At 29.0% G+C, this 20216-nt stretch overlaps 1 protein-coding gene across 1 annotated transcript; it reads left to right on the plus strand.

Annotated features, from left to right (window-relative positions):
* Positions 1-9172: 9172 nt before the first annotated feature.
* Positions 9173-9517, plus strand: LOC121119385 (elongation factor 1-alpha 2-like). Its single transcript, XM_040714042.1, has one exon. It carries the CDS (start codon positions 9173-9175, stop codon positions 9515-9517), a length of 345 nt encoding a protein of 114 aa, XP_040569976.1.
* The last annotated feature ends 10699 nt before the right edge of the window (positions 9518-20216 follow it).

Here is a 20216-nt window from a genome sequence, read left to right on the forward strand (position 1 = left end):
ATTAGAATAAGCAATTACCTACGATTATTGAATAATAATTCCTCCGTAAGGTCAACTATCAAATGATTTTGAGCCTTTTTTCCGTATTTTTTTTTTAATAGAAAGGTTGCGATATCAATTAAAAGAACTGAATGGTTATTTTTCTTATTCATAAATCAAGTAGATAAATACTAGGAACGGATAAATAACATCACTTAAAAATCTTAATAGTTTATAAGCAAATATATTAATAACTTAGCGTAAATGAAGTAACACATAAAAGGATTCATTAAATCTGTATTTATAAAGCCAAGTGTATCTGTATGTATGAAAAAGAGTCACAAGGTGGACTGTATAGGGTGTTCCATGTTGTTAATGATACTCATACACAGTATAAAGAAAAAAAAGGGAGTATATCTACAAGGAGCACTCTATATAATTAATTAAGTATCGCAGGAGCTTAGTTCAACTTCTATTTAAAAAAAGATGGAAGCACTTTATATAAGTTTTAAAAAATGAATGTGACTTTAAACGTTGTTTAGCATGCACATAAAGTACTCTCTGGCTCAACAAATCATATTTAATTTTTTTTACAAACTGTTATTATATTTGTTTATTCTTGAGTATTGAACGTCTAAATATTGCGTGATTAGTTACGTATGAGTGTGCTCTTGAAAAATGGAGAGTAAAAACCTAGGATTTGGTGGGGAATTATCTTCAATAACATCAAAGCAAAATTTCTATATTCGTTGACCCCTAATATCTCGAGGTAATGCCGAATACTACCGCTAGTAAATGATAAATAATAAATCTACATAAAATAAAAGGTGTAGTAAAATATGATAAACACAAGTTTTATTAAGTTTTTTAGTTCTCTTGGATATTTATCTACCCTAAGAAATTAACAGAGAGTTAAAATTATCCGTAATCATTAGATATTTCCCAGTCGCGTCACTAGCCCCTTTCTGAAGTCCCCCCCTACCAAATGATAAAAGCTAGCATATCCTCTGGCATTTCCTATTTATCCAGGAACGATGTGAAAAACATACTACCAACACAAAGATTTTTCTAGTTGAAATATAACGCTTTTTAGGGGATTTATTTCATTGCTTTATTTTCGAAGTTTTTTTTTTTTAAATATCTTCCAATTCTTTTCAAGATGTTTGTACAACTTGAGGGAGTCAAGAGAATAATAGCGTCTTCCCCTTCAGAAACAGACATTGTTAATCTCTTTCGCACAAAAGAAGACATTAATAAATTAAAGTTAAGAGTGCAAACAAGACTATAGTAAAAATAATAACAAAAAAACCATTTGAGTATTACCAACAGATTTTCTTTTCAAATGGGTTTAAAAGGAAAGTAATTATTTATATTTATCTGAAGACATATTAATTAACTCATTAGACAGATGAGTGACTCTCATATCACCCATAGATTGGGAAAAAAAATTATTATCTTTCGATGGAATAGCAATTTGTTACGTTGGATTCGATTATAACTCTTACTTGAAAAAAAGAAAAAAAACTCAATTTTACTCAAGTCGAAAATTTTATGAAATTTACTTGTACTCGCTGCAATATATTTTTGGAAAATTCGACTATATATAAACTCGAATAATCAAATGTCTTAACATTCAAGTAATGGTTGGTTAAACTTCTAGTATAACTAAAAAGGCGGGGGATGTTCAGACGCTCCTTTCAAATTAAATGAAGAGCTGATGTACGTACATATGTATTTAAACGAAGACATTACATTACCAATGTTTGAATTTTGACTTGAATCCCAACACTAAAACTCATAATTAAAAACACTCCACTGAGATATTTCAGTCAATTATGTGCTTTAAAACTAAATTGTAGAGATAAGTTGAGATACCTCCAGGAAGTTTTGCAATAATCTGGAGTCTTCATTTGTGTCTAATATGGCCATTGAAATAAAATCTTTTTTTTTTTTATATGATTGGAAATTTTGGTAATCTTAATTGTAATTTGTAGTGATACTTATGGATTCATCAAAATACAATTTACTTCTAACAGTTCATTTAGAATAAAAAGTTATTCCATGTTAATTCAATAGACATTTCCATTCAGATGTTATTTACATCTTTTTTACACCTTCCGTAAACATTATTAAGACTACAGGGTGAGGATGCAAAACTTATTGTATCGATATATTTTGATTTTATCCATGTTATGTTTAAGCCAGAGGTCTTATTACCCAACTTAAAAAAAACAGCTGGAATAAAAATAAACAAGTTTTGTTATCATGCCATGTTTCCATGTGTAAAAATCTCCGAGTCACTTAAAAAAAAACAATGAATATGCAATATCTTACACACAGTATTAGTGCCAAGAAGACTGCCAAAATCATTGGCATTTCCATCTGGTGTGCTTACAACATCAAGGAGTCAGTTCAGGATGGAAATGGGGATGATATTTGTATTCAGATTCTAATTATCTTACATTTCTGTAAATAACAATATGGCTGACTTGTGGCCTGCATCATGTTGACCTCCTCCCTCAACTCATTGAACTTTGCAGCTTAGGGCTTCTTGGAGAAAAGTGTCTGCCGCACCTCCCAAAAATATTTGGATTCGCTCTAAACTGGCGTTATGACAGCGTGGTACGCCATGGACACGGCTCCATCGTCAATAGCTGTTAATCTGTTCTCCGGCGTGCCGAGCTTGTTATTACTTGTGAATGAGGACATATTTAATAAAACTTAACTAAAAAAAAGAGCTAAATAAAGTATTTAAATATATCAGAAATTGATTTTGAGTTGTCTTTCTTGATTCCATAAAAATTATGTTTTTCGTAATTTAGTCATGCTGCTGTAAGTTTTGGATCCCCACTCTGTAAGCTATATACAAAATTTCAGTTCAATAACTTTAGTTACAACGGAGAAATAAATTGTTTGAAAATTAAAAATTTGAGAACAGGATCGGACTAATATTTTCTTCTTTATTGAATTTGGCATGTCTAATCATTTTTAACTCATAAATCTAAAAATTTAGTATTAAAATGTCTTGTCATCAAATTATGCAAGCAGTTTTGGACATTATTCCTGTTGTGTATTTGCTTAAAAATATACATCACGTGACTTGTTGAAACCCAAAGTTTTTAAATCTGAATACAATGACAAAATTAATATTTAACTAAAGCTATAAAAATGTAATTTTTTTTCTTTTCTCTTTAATTTATATCGTAGCCTTTTATTTAAAAAGAAACGGAAAAAATATATCCAAAATCAGATAGTAGTAGTTTTTATTTCATAGTTTTGGAAATATTTCACAGTCAATAAGTTCATAACAGGTAAAGAAGCAGAAAAATCGACCTCTCACAATTAAATAAATTAATAAATGTTTAATTGATATTAGCAAAAAAGATAAAAACAAAAAACTTTTGTAGGATATTCAAATAAACAACCCATTTTATACAAACCATTTCTGATTTGATGTAAAATAGTTTGGCAGTATTTTGAATAGCTAAAATTTACCGTATTAATATTTAATTGCATTTATTAATTGAACATGTTTGTTAAATTAGCCAAAAATAGGTTCACCCGAGTTAGTTAATTAGTGAAGAGTGGAAACAGTTCTTAGTTGAATGCTCATTATCACCATAGGAAACTTTGTAAATATATAAATGTGTATCCTTACAAAAATAAAAAATGAGCAGGTGTAACTGTATAAACGAACCGAAGTTACTTTAATGTCTACAATGTGTGTTTTTTTTTTTTTTTTTTTGTATTTAGTTGTTGATCGATGTACCTTAGATCAAAAGGTAGCGAAAAAAAATCTTTTGAATAGTTTTTATTTTGTAAAATAAACCACAAAAGGGAAAAATATGAACCCTTTGTGTAAATATGTACAATCAAGATGTTTTTCCAGAACCTAATTCATTTCTGATTCTAGTAGATGGAATAAAGAAATTGAATTTTTTGTCGATGGTCAGACAACGACCCCCATCATTTTTTTCTGTGAATCTCTTAATTTTCGAAAAATTTATAATCAGGCAATCCTTCGTTTGTTTTTTTTAAACAAAATGACTACCACGTGAAATAATTTTTGTTGAAATGTATTTGACTACGAAAAAATTTATGCTCATTTTTAAGTAACACAGATGAGGTCACTTAATCGTTTATCTTCATGAAATGTACAATTTTTAGGGGGAAAATTCCATCATAGATTAATGAAGGTTAAGTAATGATCCCCTCATTGCACTTAGCTGACAAAAAGAATATATGTATTTAGGCGAATAAATTTAGACAAAAATAATTTTGCTTCTTGGTTTCAGCTTCTGTCCTCGGGTAAAAGTTATGTTTGGAGCACAATTAATAATGCTTGATGAAATTTTCATCTTTCAAAGATTTATTCCTTTAATTTTAGTGAACATCTTTTTTATAATGCAGTCAGTTAAGTGGCTTAAAAAATATATATTGAATTACATAATAAGCAGTTGAGTTCAGAGGCTTCCGCAGGGTGTGGGCTGGAGGGGATGCATCCCCCCCCCCTAATAAAGAAATTTTCGCTTTTTTCCTAAAAAAATACTATTTGTAATTTTTTACAAAAAATTTCGTGAAAAGCGAAGGAGTTTTCATATTTTTTGTCAACAGCTGTAGATTTTTGACAGCTTTTTTCTTAAAAATTAATATTCTTTAAATTTAATTTTTGGAAAAAATATATAATTTTTTTGTGAACAGCTATAGAATTTTGAAATTTTTTCTCCAAAAAATTTAACATTTGAAATTTTATTTATAAAATTTCAATTTTTGTGAACAGCTGTGGATTTTTGAAATTGTTTCCCAATAATTTAATTTTTAAATTTATTTCCCAATAATTTAATTTTTTAAATTTATTTCCGAAAAATTTTGTATTTGAAAATTAATTTTGCGAATTTTATATAAAAAATTTAGTTTTTTGTGAATAGCAATGGATTTTGATAATTTTCTTTTCAAAAATATTCGAAAAACTAAACCATTTTTAATTTTGTAATTCTTTAGTAAAAAGATTAAATTTGTATTATTTAGAAAAATTCTATGAATTATTCATTACTTTATGCCAATTTCTGGAACCTAATTTGTACCCATCAGTTTTAATGAGGTTGTTTGTAGTATTCGAAATAATATCTACAATATTACTTATTTTTAGCTGCAGTTGTACGCCTCAGTCCTCACATAGAAAAAAAGAAGAATTTAAAAAAAAGTTGGAAGCAAAACAGTTCATTAAATTCACTAAACCTCGATTAAAAGTTACTAAATAATAATCTGATTTAATGTTTTAGGAGCATATTGAAAAATACTGGCTAAGATATGAAGATTCAGAGGAATAAGATGCATTCTTTACTAATCTTAGGGATGTATAACATCCCAGTTCTCTTATTTATTTTTTCGTTCAAGCCCTTCAAAATCCACAGAAAGCATGAACATCACTCATTTTCAGTTCATTAATCAAGTATGTCGTATATACATAATTGAATAAGTTCATGTAAGTTTTTAATATCATTAATGACGAAAGATTCGACATTATCTACCTACCTCACAAGTTGAGTAATAGGTAATAAGACAAAAGAAAATTACCTCACAATATGAAGTTAAACAAAAATGAAGTACCCAATAAATTGAATGACATTTTCACAAAGAAAAATAGATATTTTCTTTGAGAGAATGTTAACCTATTTATAAATACGAATATGTAACTATATAATTTTCTACAAATATTCGGTGTATTATTCTTTACATACATCTGTAGATACAAACTTAATGACCAATAAGAATAAATTATATTGATTCATAAATTTATGAAAAATCACGCTGAGTCATAAAATAGATTTCCGTTTTTACAACGATACAATTGTTGCGAATATTTACAACTAAATAAAATTTAATTCGAGCTCAGAACTCTAATAATCGACCAGAGATGTTGAGGTTGAGGTTTTGCACATTGTTACCCTAATTGTATAACCTAACCTTTCATGTTTAAACAAATATAAAAAATGTCACAATTAGTAAATTTGAACATATAGGGTGAGCAAGCTATCTGTGACACGAAAAAGATTTTTTTTAAACGCCATTTTTTCTCGAACTATTTATCGAATTAAAAACATAAAACCAGAATCTAAAAGCTTGATGGATTATGATTTATCTTATTAAAAAATCACATCCAGCTTCAATTACAGCCTATACAAAATGCCGAAAGCGTGAACAGCCCTTTGTCACTTGGTCCCTTGGCAAATCCTGGAATTCCTTCTTGATCCGACTGATAAGGTCGTTTTTGGTGTTCCAGAGGGTTCGGTTGGTTTGTCGTTTGATCATACATCACAGAAAAACATTAATCGAATTCTGATTTGGTGAGTTTGGAGGCCTAAAGTTTGACGAGATGAAGTTGTCAAAATTGTCTTGGACCATTTTAGAGTTTTTTCGAGGTCTACCAGGGAGCCGACTCCTGTTGTCACATGTTAGGCATCCTATTGTCAACCATGTCGATCCAAGATTTCACCTTGGTCTCTAGCACGTTCAGGTAGGCACCAGTGTTGACCCTGAGACTTTAGAGGAACACATGAAGAGGTATGATGTGGAATTTAGAGCTAATCACCCCAAAAACCTACGTTCCTACGTGTGCTCAAAAGAGCACGCCAAATTGGAGGCATAGATGGCTTTTGAAATTCAAAAATTCGAACAATTGACTTTTTAAAATCTTTTGATAAAAAATTAGTTAGACATTTCTCTTTAAAAAAAGTATTTTTGACAACAGCTTTATAAAAATTTTAACCGAATACAATCTTTTTTTTATACGAACCACTTTTTTTTTTGACAACAATAAATATTTTAAAATTTTCATTAAGTCAAAATATTAGAGAACATATTTAGATATTTTGACAATAAATACAGTCTTTTGACTGGATTCGTCACATTTCGAATACATTTTATTCAAATTCCGTCTTTGTCACATTTTATACGATTTTATGGCACATCTTTACATTTATTGTATCTTGCAACATATCCTACTAAAATATAGAGAAAACAGACCCAAAATCAGTCGGTAGTTAGTTAATTTTTCCAAATATAAAATTATTATTCAATTATAGTTGACAATTGTAATAATAAGAACCAATTCGTTTCCACGAATCAATGTTAAAATTAGAGAATATAGGAAAAGAAAAAGAAACGTCTACAGCTGCCAAAACAAATACAGTGTAAATTTTTATGTTCAAGATTAATAGAGAGGCTACGTTTGATATAGATAGTATCTTTCTTTTATGACTAGCATAAAGAACCAAGTAATAATATAAGCTTTTTTAAATCTGGAAAGTTTATTGGATCTTTTAAAATATCCGTAAAAGTTCGAGTACCATAATCCAGTTCGGGTATTGGATATTTTCGGATTATACAATCTTACGAGGATATTTTGAAAATTTTCCAACCTCAACGTGAACATCCCAGCACTCGTAAATAAAAACTTGTCACATGTGACATCTGTTGACAGTTACTCTCCAAAGTTTCGGGCAATTTTGGACCCACAAAAAAAAATCAAGCCTATTTTATATATGAACTGATTGACACCTTTAACTTAAGTTACTACATCTATTATTTGTGTTCTCGCAACTTATTTCTAACAACTTTGCATATAGTAATTTTCACCCCTTAGAACTTTTCCTAGTCAAAGTAAAGAGGTACTATGATTTAAATGTGTCTAGTTTGTAAGAAAAGTAAATGTCTTACTATTAATTTTTGAACTTCCAAAAGTTAAATTTTATTTGTAATTTTATTACATCAATCAAGACCCACTTAAATCACACCATCTATTCAATTTGAAAGGGAGAATTTTTAAGGGTTGAAAATTATAATATACAAACTTTAAAAAAAATAGATTGTCCTGTTTTCGGGTTTATGACCTAGTATGCGATGGACAAAATAAAACTGATTTGGCAACTTTGAAGGCATTTTTGGTATTTTTGACGTAAATAAGACAATTTAGTTTGGAAAAAAATGGTTTTTTGATTGAAAATTGGACATTTATAGTCCTCTTGTATCACCCCAATTATGATACTACAAAAATGAACAACTCGAAATGTATAAGTAAAATATTGTTCTTTTTCTATTTAATAGAATTTGGTTTATCAGTTAAAATATTGTGCTAATAAAAGTCTTCTTACGTAAAAATTACAACTAAATGTTCATTTTTTTTTTTTTTAAACTTTAGCTAACAAAACTAAACAATTACTTTTTGAGATACAGTTACCTCGTACCGTTTGTATTATATCGGATCGGAATATTTGATCAAAAAATAATTTTTAAATTATATTGCATTTAAAAATAGTTTAGCATGTATAAGCATGATAATTGTAGTAACCCACATTTAGTGATAACTCTGTAAAGGAAATATATTTATCCTATTAGGTATTACTTATTATAGTCATATCAATTTTATTCCTTCAAGTTGAAACTTTCTCCTTTGCCAAAATCTTCACATCAAACAATGAAATGAAAATAAATCTGGAAAAGTATGTCACATGGTACAAGTATGAAGATAATATTCGAAAAGGATACAATGATAAACGATGTACCTGCTCCCCTGTTACTCATTTACCTACAAATAAATATTAAATAATACATTATATGTATTTACAAAAAGAAATAATTACAATAGTTGTCTTTGAGAGTTCGGCTAATGTTTTGTAAAATATTAATTAATTTTTCTTATGAGATTACGTTTTTTTTAACTATAAATACATATATATTTAGAAATGATGTTCATTTTCTAAACATTTTAACCCATTTTTAGTGTATCTATTATAATTACTCATATTTTTGAGAAAATTGGACTTAAAATAAGTGAGACTATTTGTTAATTTGAGTATTGAATTACTAAAAAATCCCCACATTTTATGTTGTAAAAAAGTATGACTCGAAATTAAATTCAAATTTTCAAAAACTAAAAAATATGAACACGTCATTCACATTTATTAATTATCTTTATTCTTGCCCTGATCAGAATTAGGGTCCCATTATAATAAAGTTCGAACTAAGCTGATTTTTTTTTTTTTAAATTGGTTATTTAAAGTTGCACTGATTAAGTATGAGTAAACATTATAGTATTAAAATTACTCCATCTAACCTAGGAAACTTTTGTGAAATCCATAAACATAACGTATATATCTTTCTCTAGGAATCACCGGGGCGCGAACGTACACACATGAAGTTCAAGAGAATCCCTCCGGAGCGTGATATCCATCAGCTATGGCGATTCCATACTGATTGTTGTGTTTTGGATCATGGCCTCCAGTCCTGGGTAGGTTTCGAGGCTAGAATTTCCAAGAACAGACAAACTCGTGAACATGCCTTGTTGGCCTACACTATAAGTGTGAAAAAATTGATAGTTAACAAGATGGACTCAACGGAGCCTTGCTTCGAAGAAATCAAGAAGGAAGTCTCTGATTACATCAAGAATGTCGGTGGCAGCCCCACCACAATTCCCTTCGTTCCCATCTCCGGATTTCACGGAGACAACATGTTGAAAACTTGCCCCAAGTTCCTGTAAAAGGGACGGGAAATCACTCGTAAGGAAGGAAATACATCTGGAACCACCCTTTTGGACACCCTCGACTACATCATTCCCCCAGCTCGTCCCACAGACAAGCCTCTTCGTCTCCCTCTTCAAGATGTCTAAAAAATTGGAGTTATTGGAACAGTGCCCGTAGGTCGTGTTGAGAACGGTATTTTGAATCATGCAAAGCTTGTAAGTGATGAAACAACGATCCCATAATCTATTTTTGTCCAAATTTAATGGGCTAGAAGAATACGTTTGTTTCTTTTAGGGGCGCTAAGGATATCATGAATTAATCTTTCTATAACGAACTACAAAAAATCCATTAACTCTGCGAAAAATAATATTGCGTTCCGTAATATGGATAAAAACTGATCAGGTGGTCGTCATTTCGTAAACAAAAATGAAAAAATATACGGAAACAAATGAGGTCCTCAACAGCAATTTTTTTTTAATGAAAGGGAAATTTTCGAACGGTTCTAAGCTATGTCACGGCGTTACCTTGCTAACACAAAAATTCCCTAGGTATTTTATTGTAAGTTGTGGATTCCTTTGTCTCACTTGATGCGTCATGTCTATTTCATTATTTATTACTTTTGATAAATAAAAGATGTACTAAATTATATACTTATACTCCTCTCCCGAAAAGACAGGAATACCATTTTTTGTTAATCCTTCGTCATATATATAACTTTTGTACTAGTGGCAATTTTGTACAAGTGACAACTGTAAAATGAGATAAATAATTTTTAATGAAGGAATTACAGTCTTTGGGATAAGGATTATGCAATAACTGATTGTGCCATAGAAGATCGATACATTAATGGTATAATTTTTGGTTGTTTTAATTCAAATTACAATAATGTGAGATATTCTGTAGCAAATATTAAAGTTCAAATGCCCACAATTATATTACTCATAAATACATAATAACCATGCATTTTTTATAGCTGTAAATAAAATGATAGTATCAATGTATAGTTGGTAATAAGATTGATCAATGTTGTAATTAAATGATGAATTTCAGGATGAAGAAATCGCAACTTGTACAATTGGCTTATACAAGTTGCAACTTCTTCAAATATCGCCACTTGAATACAGTATATTTATATATTGGGCATATTATTATTTATTCTATCATATAGAAATACAAATGTATAACTACGGTTTAAGAAAATATTACTAAGTATTATTATAATACAGTATCAAATATAAGTAAAATTTTAATATTATGAAATATATATATGCTACGGGCTATTTGGAAAATCGGGCATTTTGAAAAATGTATGTTAGAGAGGCCAATGTGGAAAACGTGGGGGCAATCTATAAAATTTCAAATAGAGTGTTCATATTACGTTCATTTACATTGTCAGGTAAAATGATTTTGAGTAATAATTTGATAGCAAAACAATTTAAATGCAATTAATTTGAGCATTCAAGACTTGATTATGACACAATTTCATTTCACGCAATTTGATAATCGTCTGCATTTTCATTGAAAGGGCATTATTCAGATTACCCGACTTTTCACATTGCCCGTAAAATATATATGTAAAATAAGTGTGGATAAATTATATGAAAATGATAGTTTGGGAGTACTTATGAGTAGTTTATTTTAATGGATTGACTTGGCTAACTGTTAGATAATTTTGGCATTTTTTCGTTTCTTTTTGGAGAAGAGGTTGTGTGATTCAATAAAGCTAAGGACATGATGGGTGTTTGTATTTGGTGACCCATGTGCACTTCTTGTAATTGGTTTTTTGATAAAATGTACGTATTCGTAATCAAATGGAATAGAAATTTTCTGAAGAACTTGTGAGTTTCTCGTTAAAAAATAAATAGACATTTTTTTTACTTATAGAATATGTATATATATATATATATAATATGAAAATCACTCCTACACATAACAATAAAAGATTCAAGAAACGAGATGTGTAACTGCTTCATAACTTGTTATTTTTTATATCCATGCATATTACCTTGTTTGGTTTGATTTTGAAATGAAAGGTTTTTAGTTGTTGTTTTTATTTTTTAGGATCAAATAGTAATCCTTATTAGAGATAAGAAAGTATACAAATAATTAATTTAACGATGTAAACAAATTACTCATTATCGTATCAATTATTAATTAGTTTTTTTAAAGGATCATTATATAAAATAATAATCAATGCTTCAATCAATACTGACTAGACATTCCAAACTTTAAAATAAAAAAAACAGTGTATTGGTACTTTGTATATAACTTATTAAATCCTATTTCAAAGGATTTTAGTTTTTTATAAGTAACTAATGAGCTAATATTTTTTTAGTAACTATGAAATTGTACCATTCTACGGTATACCCTATGTCTAGTCTCTCTTCTCAGAGATAAGTAAAACTTCATTAGAAATTGTAATTGATCATAAAATCACTTAGGAACAGCAGCATCCAAAGATTCAAAACATCATTTGATGAAGTTTAGTGATAAAAATCAAGCTGGCTCCATAAATTATGTTGTTAACTTAGGTTTTTCAAAGTTTAAAAATCTATTTATTATTTGAGTCGAGTCGATAATTCTTTTAGTCGACGCAGCACTATTTTACAGTGCATTGGGTTTTAATCAAAGTAATTATTTAGGTAATGATAAGAAAAAGTAATTAAATAATAGTTCAACGATTTCATTATATGTATTTTTTTCTTGATCATGAATAAAGAATAAATATTTGGGCTCCTGGATCTACCTACCTACAGCGTTGAAAATATATTTGAACAGTTTCTATCCCATTCATTGATGTTTTCGTGAATATATATATTTTTTTAAATATCATTAAACAGATTGAGGACACGTTCTTCATTCTATCTCAGGACAAAAAATGATGGAGGTGTGTACAAAACATACATATTTGAATTAAAATGACTATTCATCAAGTGGCAACATCATTGACTCCATGATAAGCATTATAGACCTACATATATTATACTTATGAACTTGAAATTAACTCAAAAGAAATCTGAAAACTTGAACTAGACGCGATGACAATATTCAAAGACTTGAACTTGTGAGCAAAGACTTGGTACTCAACATGGACTTGATGTATTAGGACTTTGTCCCATTTTTAACGTTCCTTTTATTTATTTTCGAAACAATAAAGGTCAAATTGAAATCAGGTTAATTAACTGTCCGATAACTCTCAATGGATTTTCCTTTCTTTTAAAAAATCCCTCCTTACAACAATGAGGATATACCATAAAGAATTTCCTTTATTCATATGGGGATATGCACTACATATTTTCACCAAAAAACAACAAAAAAAACAACAATGAAACTCATTCTTGACAAAAATAGTACATATATACATGGGATGGGTTCAGTTCTAATTTATAGGTTATATATGATATTGGGAGATATTTATATAATAGGAAACGACAAATAAACATCTTTGTGTGATGTACTAGTATTTTAAAATGCTACAAAAAGATGCAACTCTTTTTTGTAAAAATGTTTTCTTTTCCTTACTGAATAATGAAAGGAAAGAGATCAGATTACTACTCCAGATGATAGACCATTCATTACAGTCATTTAGATGAGGAGTGTCACTCACTCTTTCTCTCAAGGATGTTGCATTTGTTTCAAGCTCAAATTTCTTGACCTTACATATGCACAAAAAGCTCATGCACTCAAACAAATTGAAAAAATAGTTTTTAAGAGCTCAAATAACGATACCAATATATGTTTATTGTACACATTATGCTTTATTTTATTTTAATATATACATGATACATCAACATAAAAGCAATTTTGAACAAAAATCAAGAATAAGTAAAAAATCCTATTGTAAATTGAACTTAAAGTAGCCAAAATGGATCGTCATAATAAAATAAATTGACATATTTTATTTCCGAGGTCATTTTGGGGCCAATATAAATCTCTTAAATCAAATAAAGGTTTTAAACTTGAGCATAAACTCTTGGGTATCTTAACCCACCAAATAAATTTGAATACAAAGCCTATAGTTGACTCAAATATGTCTATGATTTTCTCATATTTTTTGATTTTTTTCGATTTATATTAACACACCACATATTAAGTGAGTAGTATTTCATTTTACTTTTTCATAACTCAAAAATATCAAGTGGCTAGAGACACCGGAACTAGAGGTGAAACAATATTAGAAGACAAGACTCAGACATGATTCATGAAATACGTATGAAGCGACAGCTGCGTTGTGACATGTCAAAAGGAAAATAAGTATTGGTGTTGTATTGAGTTCAAATTTTTGAGAATTTTCAAATCTGTAATATCTTTTTTCCTTTTTCATACATTAACACTTATCTTAATGAGATGAATAATTTGTCGCCTTTTTGATTTATACTAAAAATTAGACTAATCATTACTTGAATATTTCGAGTCTTTATTATTGAGTTCAAATTAACTCAAATTATCGGAAAAAATTATTCTGGGGGGGAGTTTTAATATTGCTCTAACCCAACACGAATAAATTAGATCTAAGAAAATGCTATTTCGATACGACCGGGAGTAGATTTTTTTAATGAAAATGTCAGGGTTTAATCTGAAAAACATTTTAATCCTTAAACTTTTTTTTATTCTAGAGTTAAAATTATTGTGTCAAGCCTGAATTTTAATAAATTAAAAAAGACTTGGAAAGAAATATTTCTTTTCTTGTTTTCCCGTTTAAATTTTTGCTATCGTTTTTTTAGTAACGACAAACATTTTTTGGCTTAAGGAGGGAGCTCAATCACCTCTATCCCCCCCCCCCTTGAGGAAGCCCCTGCTGCAAGGTACTCGATCCATGTTGCCGTTTTTTTGTAAAATTTCGAACTATATATTAATATATCATCTGATTGGAACAAATTAAACAGTCAGTCTCTTAAAAATAACGCCAAATATTGATGACACAATCATCCAACAACTTTCCATTGTATTTGACTTTCAAAAAGTTAAGAAATAATGGTCCCTTGGCTCCCCTGATCAGTTCCTTGCGTTTGTAGCACACTATATAATCTATGAATTCACAATTCCAAGATACATTAAAAGCAATAGAGCAATAATGGTTCGTGTATTTTTTTTTGGAAATTCAAACTTAAAATTATAAATTCACAATAATTCATCTAATTCTTTTGGTTACAACACAAAGGCAAGCTAAAATGTTTTTTCTCAAAATTTAGTGTAGATTACATTTTATATTATTTGACGAATTATCATCAATTTCTAACAGCAAATTATTATGAATAACTCTTTGTGGCGCCATGTACTTAAAGTAGCCAAAATTGATCGACACAATAAAAGAATGATAACTGGACCGATTTTATTTGCAAAACCATATCGGGCCAATATAATCCCTTTAACTCAAATAATGGTTCTAAACTATAGTTACAATTCTTTCGTATCTTAACTCATCCCACAAATTTGAATACAAAGCCAATACTTGACTCTAATATCTATAGAAAATATTGGGTTGTATCTATAAAATATATAAAAGTCGATAGGGATTTTTTTTCTTGCCTGCATTTTGTTCAAGATTTTTTTTTATGTTGACACATCACGTATATATTAAAATAATATACGATATAGTGGTATCGATATTTAAGCTCTTAAAAGCTAAATTTTCTATTCGTTTGAGTGCATAAACTTTTTGTGTACATGTAAGGTCTATAAATTTGAGTTCTTAACTAATTGTATTGATTGAAATGGTTAGTGCTCTTATTAAAGAAGGCAATATTAAATGTAGAAATTCCATCATGTACAAATTACTGTAATCTCCCTTCGCTTAAAATGATTAATATATTATGTGATTCCTTTGAGTCAAAATATTATACAAATGAGTTTTGTATAACATAGGGTTTCTTTTTACATGGAAATCTTTTAAAATATACATGACATATAAATAAATGTCATGACCCCTTACAACAGTAAGCTTTAAAAATAATTACAAAATATATATATATATATATTTTTTTCAATAAGAAAAATGTTTAAGAAATGACAAAAAGTATTTACTTCATTTTAAACATTAGTAAATAACAGATATGGGAACTTGGACACGAGATTTGCAACTCGATTGAACTTGAGTCCATTTTTTAAAAGACTTGCAACTAAATTTGATTTCACAATCAAAGTCTTGTACTCAAAAGCAAGGACTAAAAGCTTTATTGGATGTTAGACCATTTTTTACAAGTTTTCTTCAAGTCCTTTCAAAAAAAAATTCTAACAGGGATATAAAGTGTTTTTTAAAGGGAAAAAACTCAATTCGAGACAGATGTGTATGAGATTGAAATGAAATCAAATGTAATTTGAAAACTCCAATTGTGTGCAAAGACTTGACACATAAATTGACCGTCCCACCTTTAGTAAATAACACATCTCTAAAGAGTATTTTAGCCATCATTTGATCATGATGAGTTGATTTGATAAGATGTTAATTGTATCAATAATGCATTTATATTTTATTCCTTATTGCATACGAATTGATCAACACGGTATGGAAAATAAGTGTTTGTACGACAACATATTGTTCACTTCAAATTCTTCTTTTTTTATTTCAAATGCTCTGAAATTCTATATACGAGAAATAAAACAACAAAGTGATGGAATGAATCCCCTGATTTCTTTCCCCATTCTTCTTTATCTAAATGAGTTCTAAGTAACACAGACAAGGGAAGGAACAAAAAAGATCTTGGTGGATTTGCCACTAATCGTTTATTAATCTTTTTAGAGTATCTACTTTTGTTTCTACTTGCACTAAAGGAGGCGTAAAAAATCAATCACCAAATACTTCCTTACTTGTGTTCGTTTTCGGTCTGGAAATTCTAGAACAGCCTAAAACCGTTATAATTCTTCTTGTACTCGGTTCTTTAAAGAAGTTTGGTTTGGGAGAGTCATATAAAAAAATTCGAACTAGACATGTGGTCACAAGCTATGGGGAGTTTCCGACTAGATGGGAATTGTGGAGTTACCAAGTGGGAATAATTGGTCAGATCGAAGAACCACTAGTTCAACATTTCACCAATTTCAAGCAATTTTTCGCAATTTTCAACCAAATTTCAAATTACAACCATTTACTGATTGTTTTAATAATAAAAACTACCAATAAATGATGTATTGAAAGTCATATTTTAGTTAAATCGACAACACTGCGTTTTTGAGCGTGGTTAAGATCACAGACAAATTACTAAACCACCAGTTGACCTTGAATCTGATTTGTGCTTCGCCATTGCAAAGTCGAACCAAACATTAAGGCACTCGTCAAGGCAAAAACAAATATAATGTTTCATTAACCTGTATGTGCTTACTTTTGCATTTTTGTATGTTTTTTATGAGTCAAATAAATTGAGGAAAAAAAACATACCGAATCTTTTCATATGTATTTTATTTCCAACTTTTAGTAAAAAATATAATATAAACAAACCAAAATTAAGGGCAGTAAAATGGCAAAAAAAGAATCAACTTGTATAATTAAGAACCAAAGACTGTATGGGTTAAAATCAAATTTGTTAAAGACCGATGCTGTAGTGGAAAATGGAAAGTTGTCTCAATAAAAAGTGGGGAATTCGAAAAAAAAAACTTCGAGTGAATTTTAATGTCTTCCAAATTCATAAAAATCATAAATCATGGTATGGGAGAAAATCTATTCAAAGAATAAGAGCAGAATAAAATCGGTTAGTATATTCCAGAGGCGTTCGCATTATATTTTTTTGGGTGGGTCTTAGTAGAAAAAAAAATCAAAGTAAAGAAAGAAATCCTTCATAAATTGTGGGTCTACGGTCTGTCTGGACCAAAATATATCTTTCAATCGGTCAAAAAATATAAATTAAGACTAAGCCAAACAAAATCAATTTGGCAGAGACTCTCAACACTACCTTTCTTATATTTTGCAACCTTTCTAACCAACAGATACAAAAAATATATTAAATATCAGTTCATAGTTTCAAAATTCTTCCCATTCATGGAATAATTATTAAACAATAAAGTTATGTGGAATTGTTCACTGCTTAAAAAGACCTAATAGAAATTCAAACAATCAACGTTCAGCAAAACACTGAGAAGATGTTGCTTTTTATAATATCACAGATGGCATCACTTAAAATTTTACGTCATTTTCTTTACATGTTTAATACAAAAGACATTTTAAAAGTTTTCGGCTATAGAGTTCAACATTGCAACAGTAAGAACATTTTATATCACTGTACAACAACTATATGCCCTTCATTAATCAATATTTATCAATCGAATTGTCCTGCATAAATAGTGAATGAAAAATGATTAAAACTTTACATTCTAGCTAAATACACATTTCATATACAAAGGATTGGACCAAAAATGTGAAACACATGGACGCTACATGTGTAAACAGATAATATATATATATACTTATAAACCTATCTTTGAAAATGAAGTGATTGAAAATATAGATAAGAGTCATAAAAAATAAAATCATCCAGTCTGTAAATTCCAATCTCCCCAAGAGACAAAATGTCTTGAAATCAATAAAATTGATGTGCCACACAGAAGAGTTTTGTGTGTGAAGGATCTGATCCTTTTTATATGTACAATTATGGTATGAGAAAATCCGTTGACTTAAGCTAAAATCATATCAATCAAAGGACATATGATATTAAATATATTTATCATAATCATTAAAGATTTATTGATCTCATCATTCAACTTATGTTAGAGATCTTTTTTCGTTTTGTTTTCAAGGTGAAGTAAAATAATAACATAATAAGTTATTTCATAGCATGACATATCTGATTCTCAAATAGATGCATATCTCACTAACATAAAAATTTACTATATTTTGTGGTCAACTGTCGATTTTATACTTCTTTCCCCCTTATCAGTATTCTGAACGTTGAATGGTTGAATCTTTTAGACGCTTTTGTAAAGCTATAAACAATTCCCAACAATAATTAAAAATAATTACATAGTTTTGAAGAATTTCCAAACTACAAACTGATTTTGGGTATTTTTCTCATGTTTCTACTTATCATTGTACTGAATGTTGATTGTTGCGTTTGATAAAGCTCTTGTTATGCTACCAACTGACTTTTTTTTTTTTTTTCCTGCTTTATGTCAGCGTCAAGGCTGTAAGAGACAACAAAAAAACCAAAAGGTTACAAGATTTATAGCTTTAAATAAGTTCTTTTAAATTTTGCATAGTATAACTTTGTTATTTTTTTATACTTAAAATTTTAGATATGTAAAAGTGGCTTGACACATTTTTTTTAAAACCAGATGTTGGTTACCCATAACTAATGTCAAAATCGTTATACAATTTGATGGTAAGATATTTATATAATCAGTTTTTGAATTATAAGTTCAAAATGATCAAACTTGCCAAATTTGAAGAACCTAAATGGAAAAATAAGGATTGCCTTGATCTTGTTTTCAATTTTTTATTCTTTTAAAACTTCATATCTCCGTTGCATTTTTTTTTTTTTTTTTTTTTGAGAAGAAATTTATCTTAATACCATTTAAGACAGTTGTAAAACTGAAGTAAATATATGAGTGTGATTCCATTAAGAAATTTCTCATTTATCTGGAAATTGTTTATGAGCCGGATACCGTGAATCAAATTTTTGATTAATAGGATCTCAGGAAATAATGGGATCCTGTTTGTAAATAAGAAATACTTTAAAACTTAAGTATTTGTTTTATATTTTAAGATAAAATATTACATTTTATGCTAGTCTGACTCATATATTCTCAATTCTCATTTTCTTCATTTTTATAACTATTACTAATTGTACAAGGAATTTTTTTTAAGGTCCGTGGGTCACGTTTTTTTTCTAAATCCGTAAATAGACCTGACTCACTACAAAAAAAACTTAACCAGTAAGTAATGCTTGTTTTTTCAAATTGGGTGTTGTATATTGATAAAAATAAACAGTCTAAAAGACAACTCGCGCATCACTAGAATAATTAAATACAACTTTTACCAGGATTTTTTAACTACCGGAAATTCCTGGATTCTCGAGAAGTAACCCCTAATTAGAATTGTATGATGAGTTAACATGGAATATCTCTGTTCAAGATCAATAAGCTGGAATTCCATTTTGGGAGGAAAAAACCTTCAATTTACATTTTTACACTATATTTGCTTCAAGTTATTCGTTGAAACTTAGTCTCTTCCCAAAAGTTTAAACTCTAAAAAGTATTTTCTCACTTGGAAAGAAAATTATTTTTCAAATTTTTGATTTGTAAAAAATCAAAAACATCCTGTTGAAATTGTTCAAAATAAAACCAAAATTCGAGGCCCTCCCCACTTTCAAATACATTCCAATACCGGTGATGACTTCCAACATCAGATTCGTCGAAACGAACATAATTTATGGGACTACTTTTCAATTAATAGACTGAATTATTAGCAACTTAACAGTTTAAGTAATTTGAATACAAACAATCAATATGCAGAACACTAATGAACAAGACAGACAGGTGAAAAAAAGGAAAGAATTGTTATTGACTAACAGGTTACACGATTTATATATAGGTATAAATTGACGATTACAATTCCATGTTCCAAAAATGTTTTTGTACATAAGATTGAAATTCCAGATGTTCAAAATTGCTTTACAGGTGGAAGGCAAACACATTTATGTTTGATTAAGTAGCTGCATAAATAACACAATTTGATAACAAGATTGCAAAATGCTTACAGTTCGTAAATTTGACCTGTCGTAATTAAATAAT

Source organism: Lepeophtheirus salmonis, chromosome 6 (assembly GCF_016086655.4).
Source record: "Lepeophtheirus salmonis chromosome 6, UVic_Lsal_1.4, whole genome shotgun sequence".
NCBI lineage: Eukaryota > Metazoa > Arthropoda > Copepoda > Siphonostomatoida > Caligidae > Lepeophtheirus > Lepeophtheirus salmonis.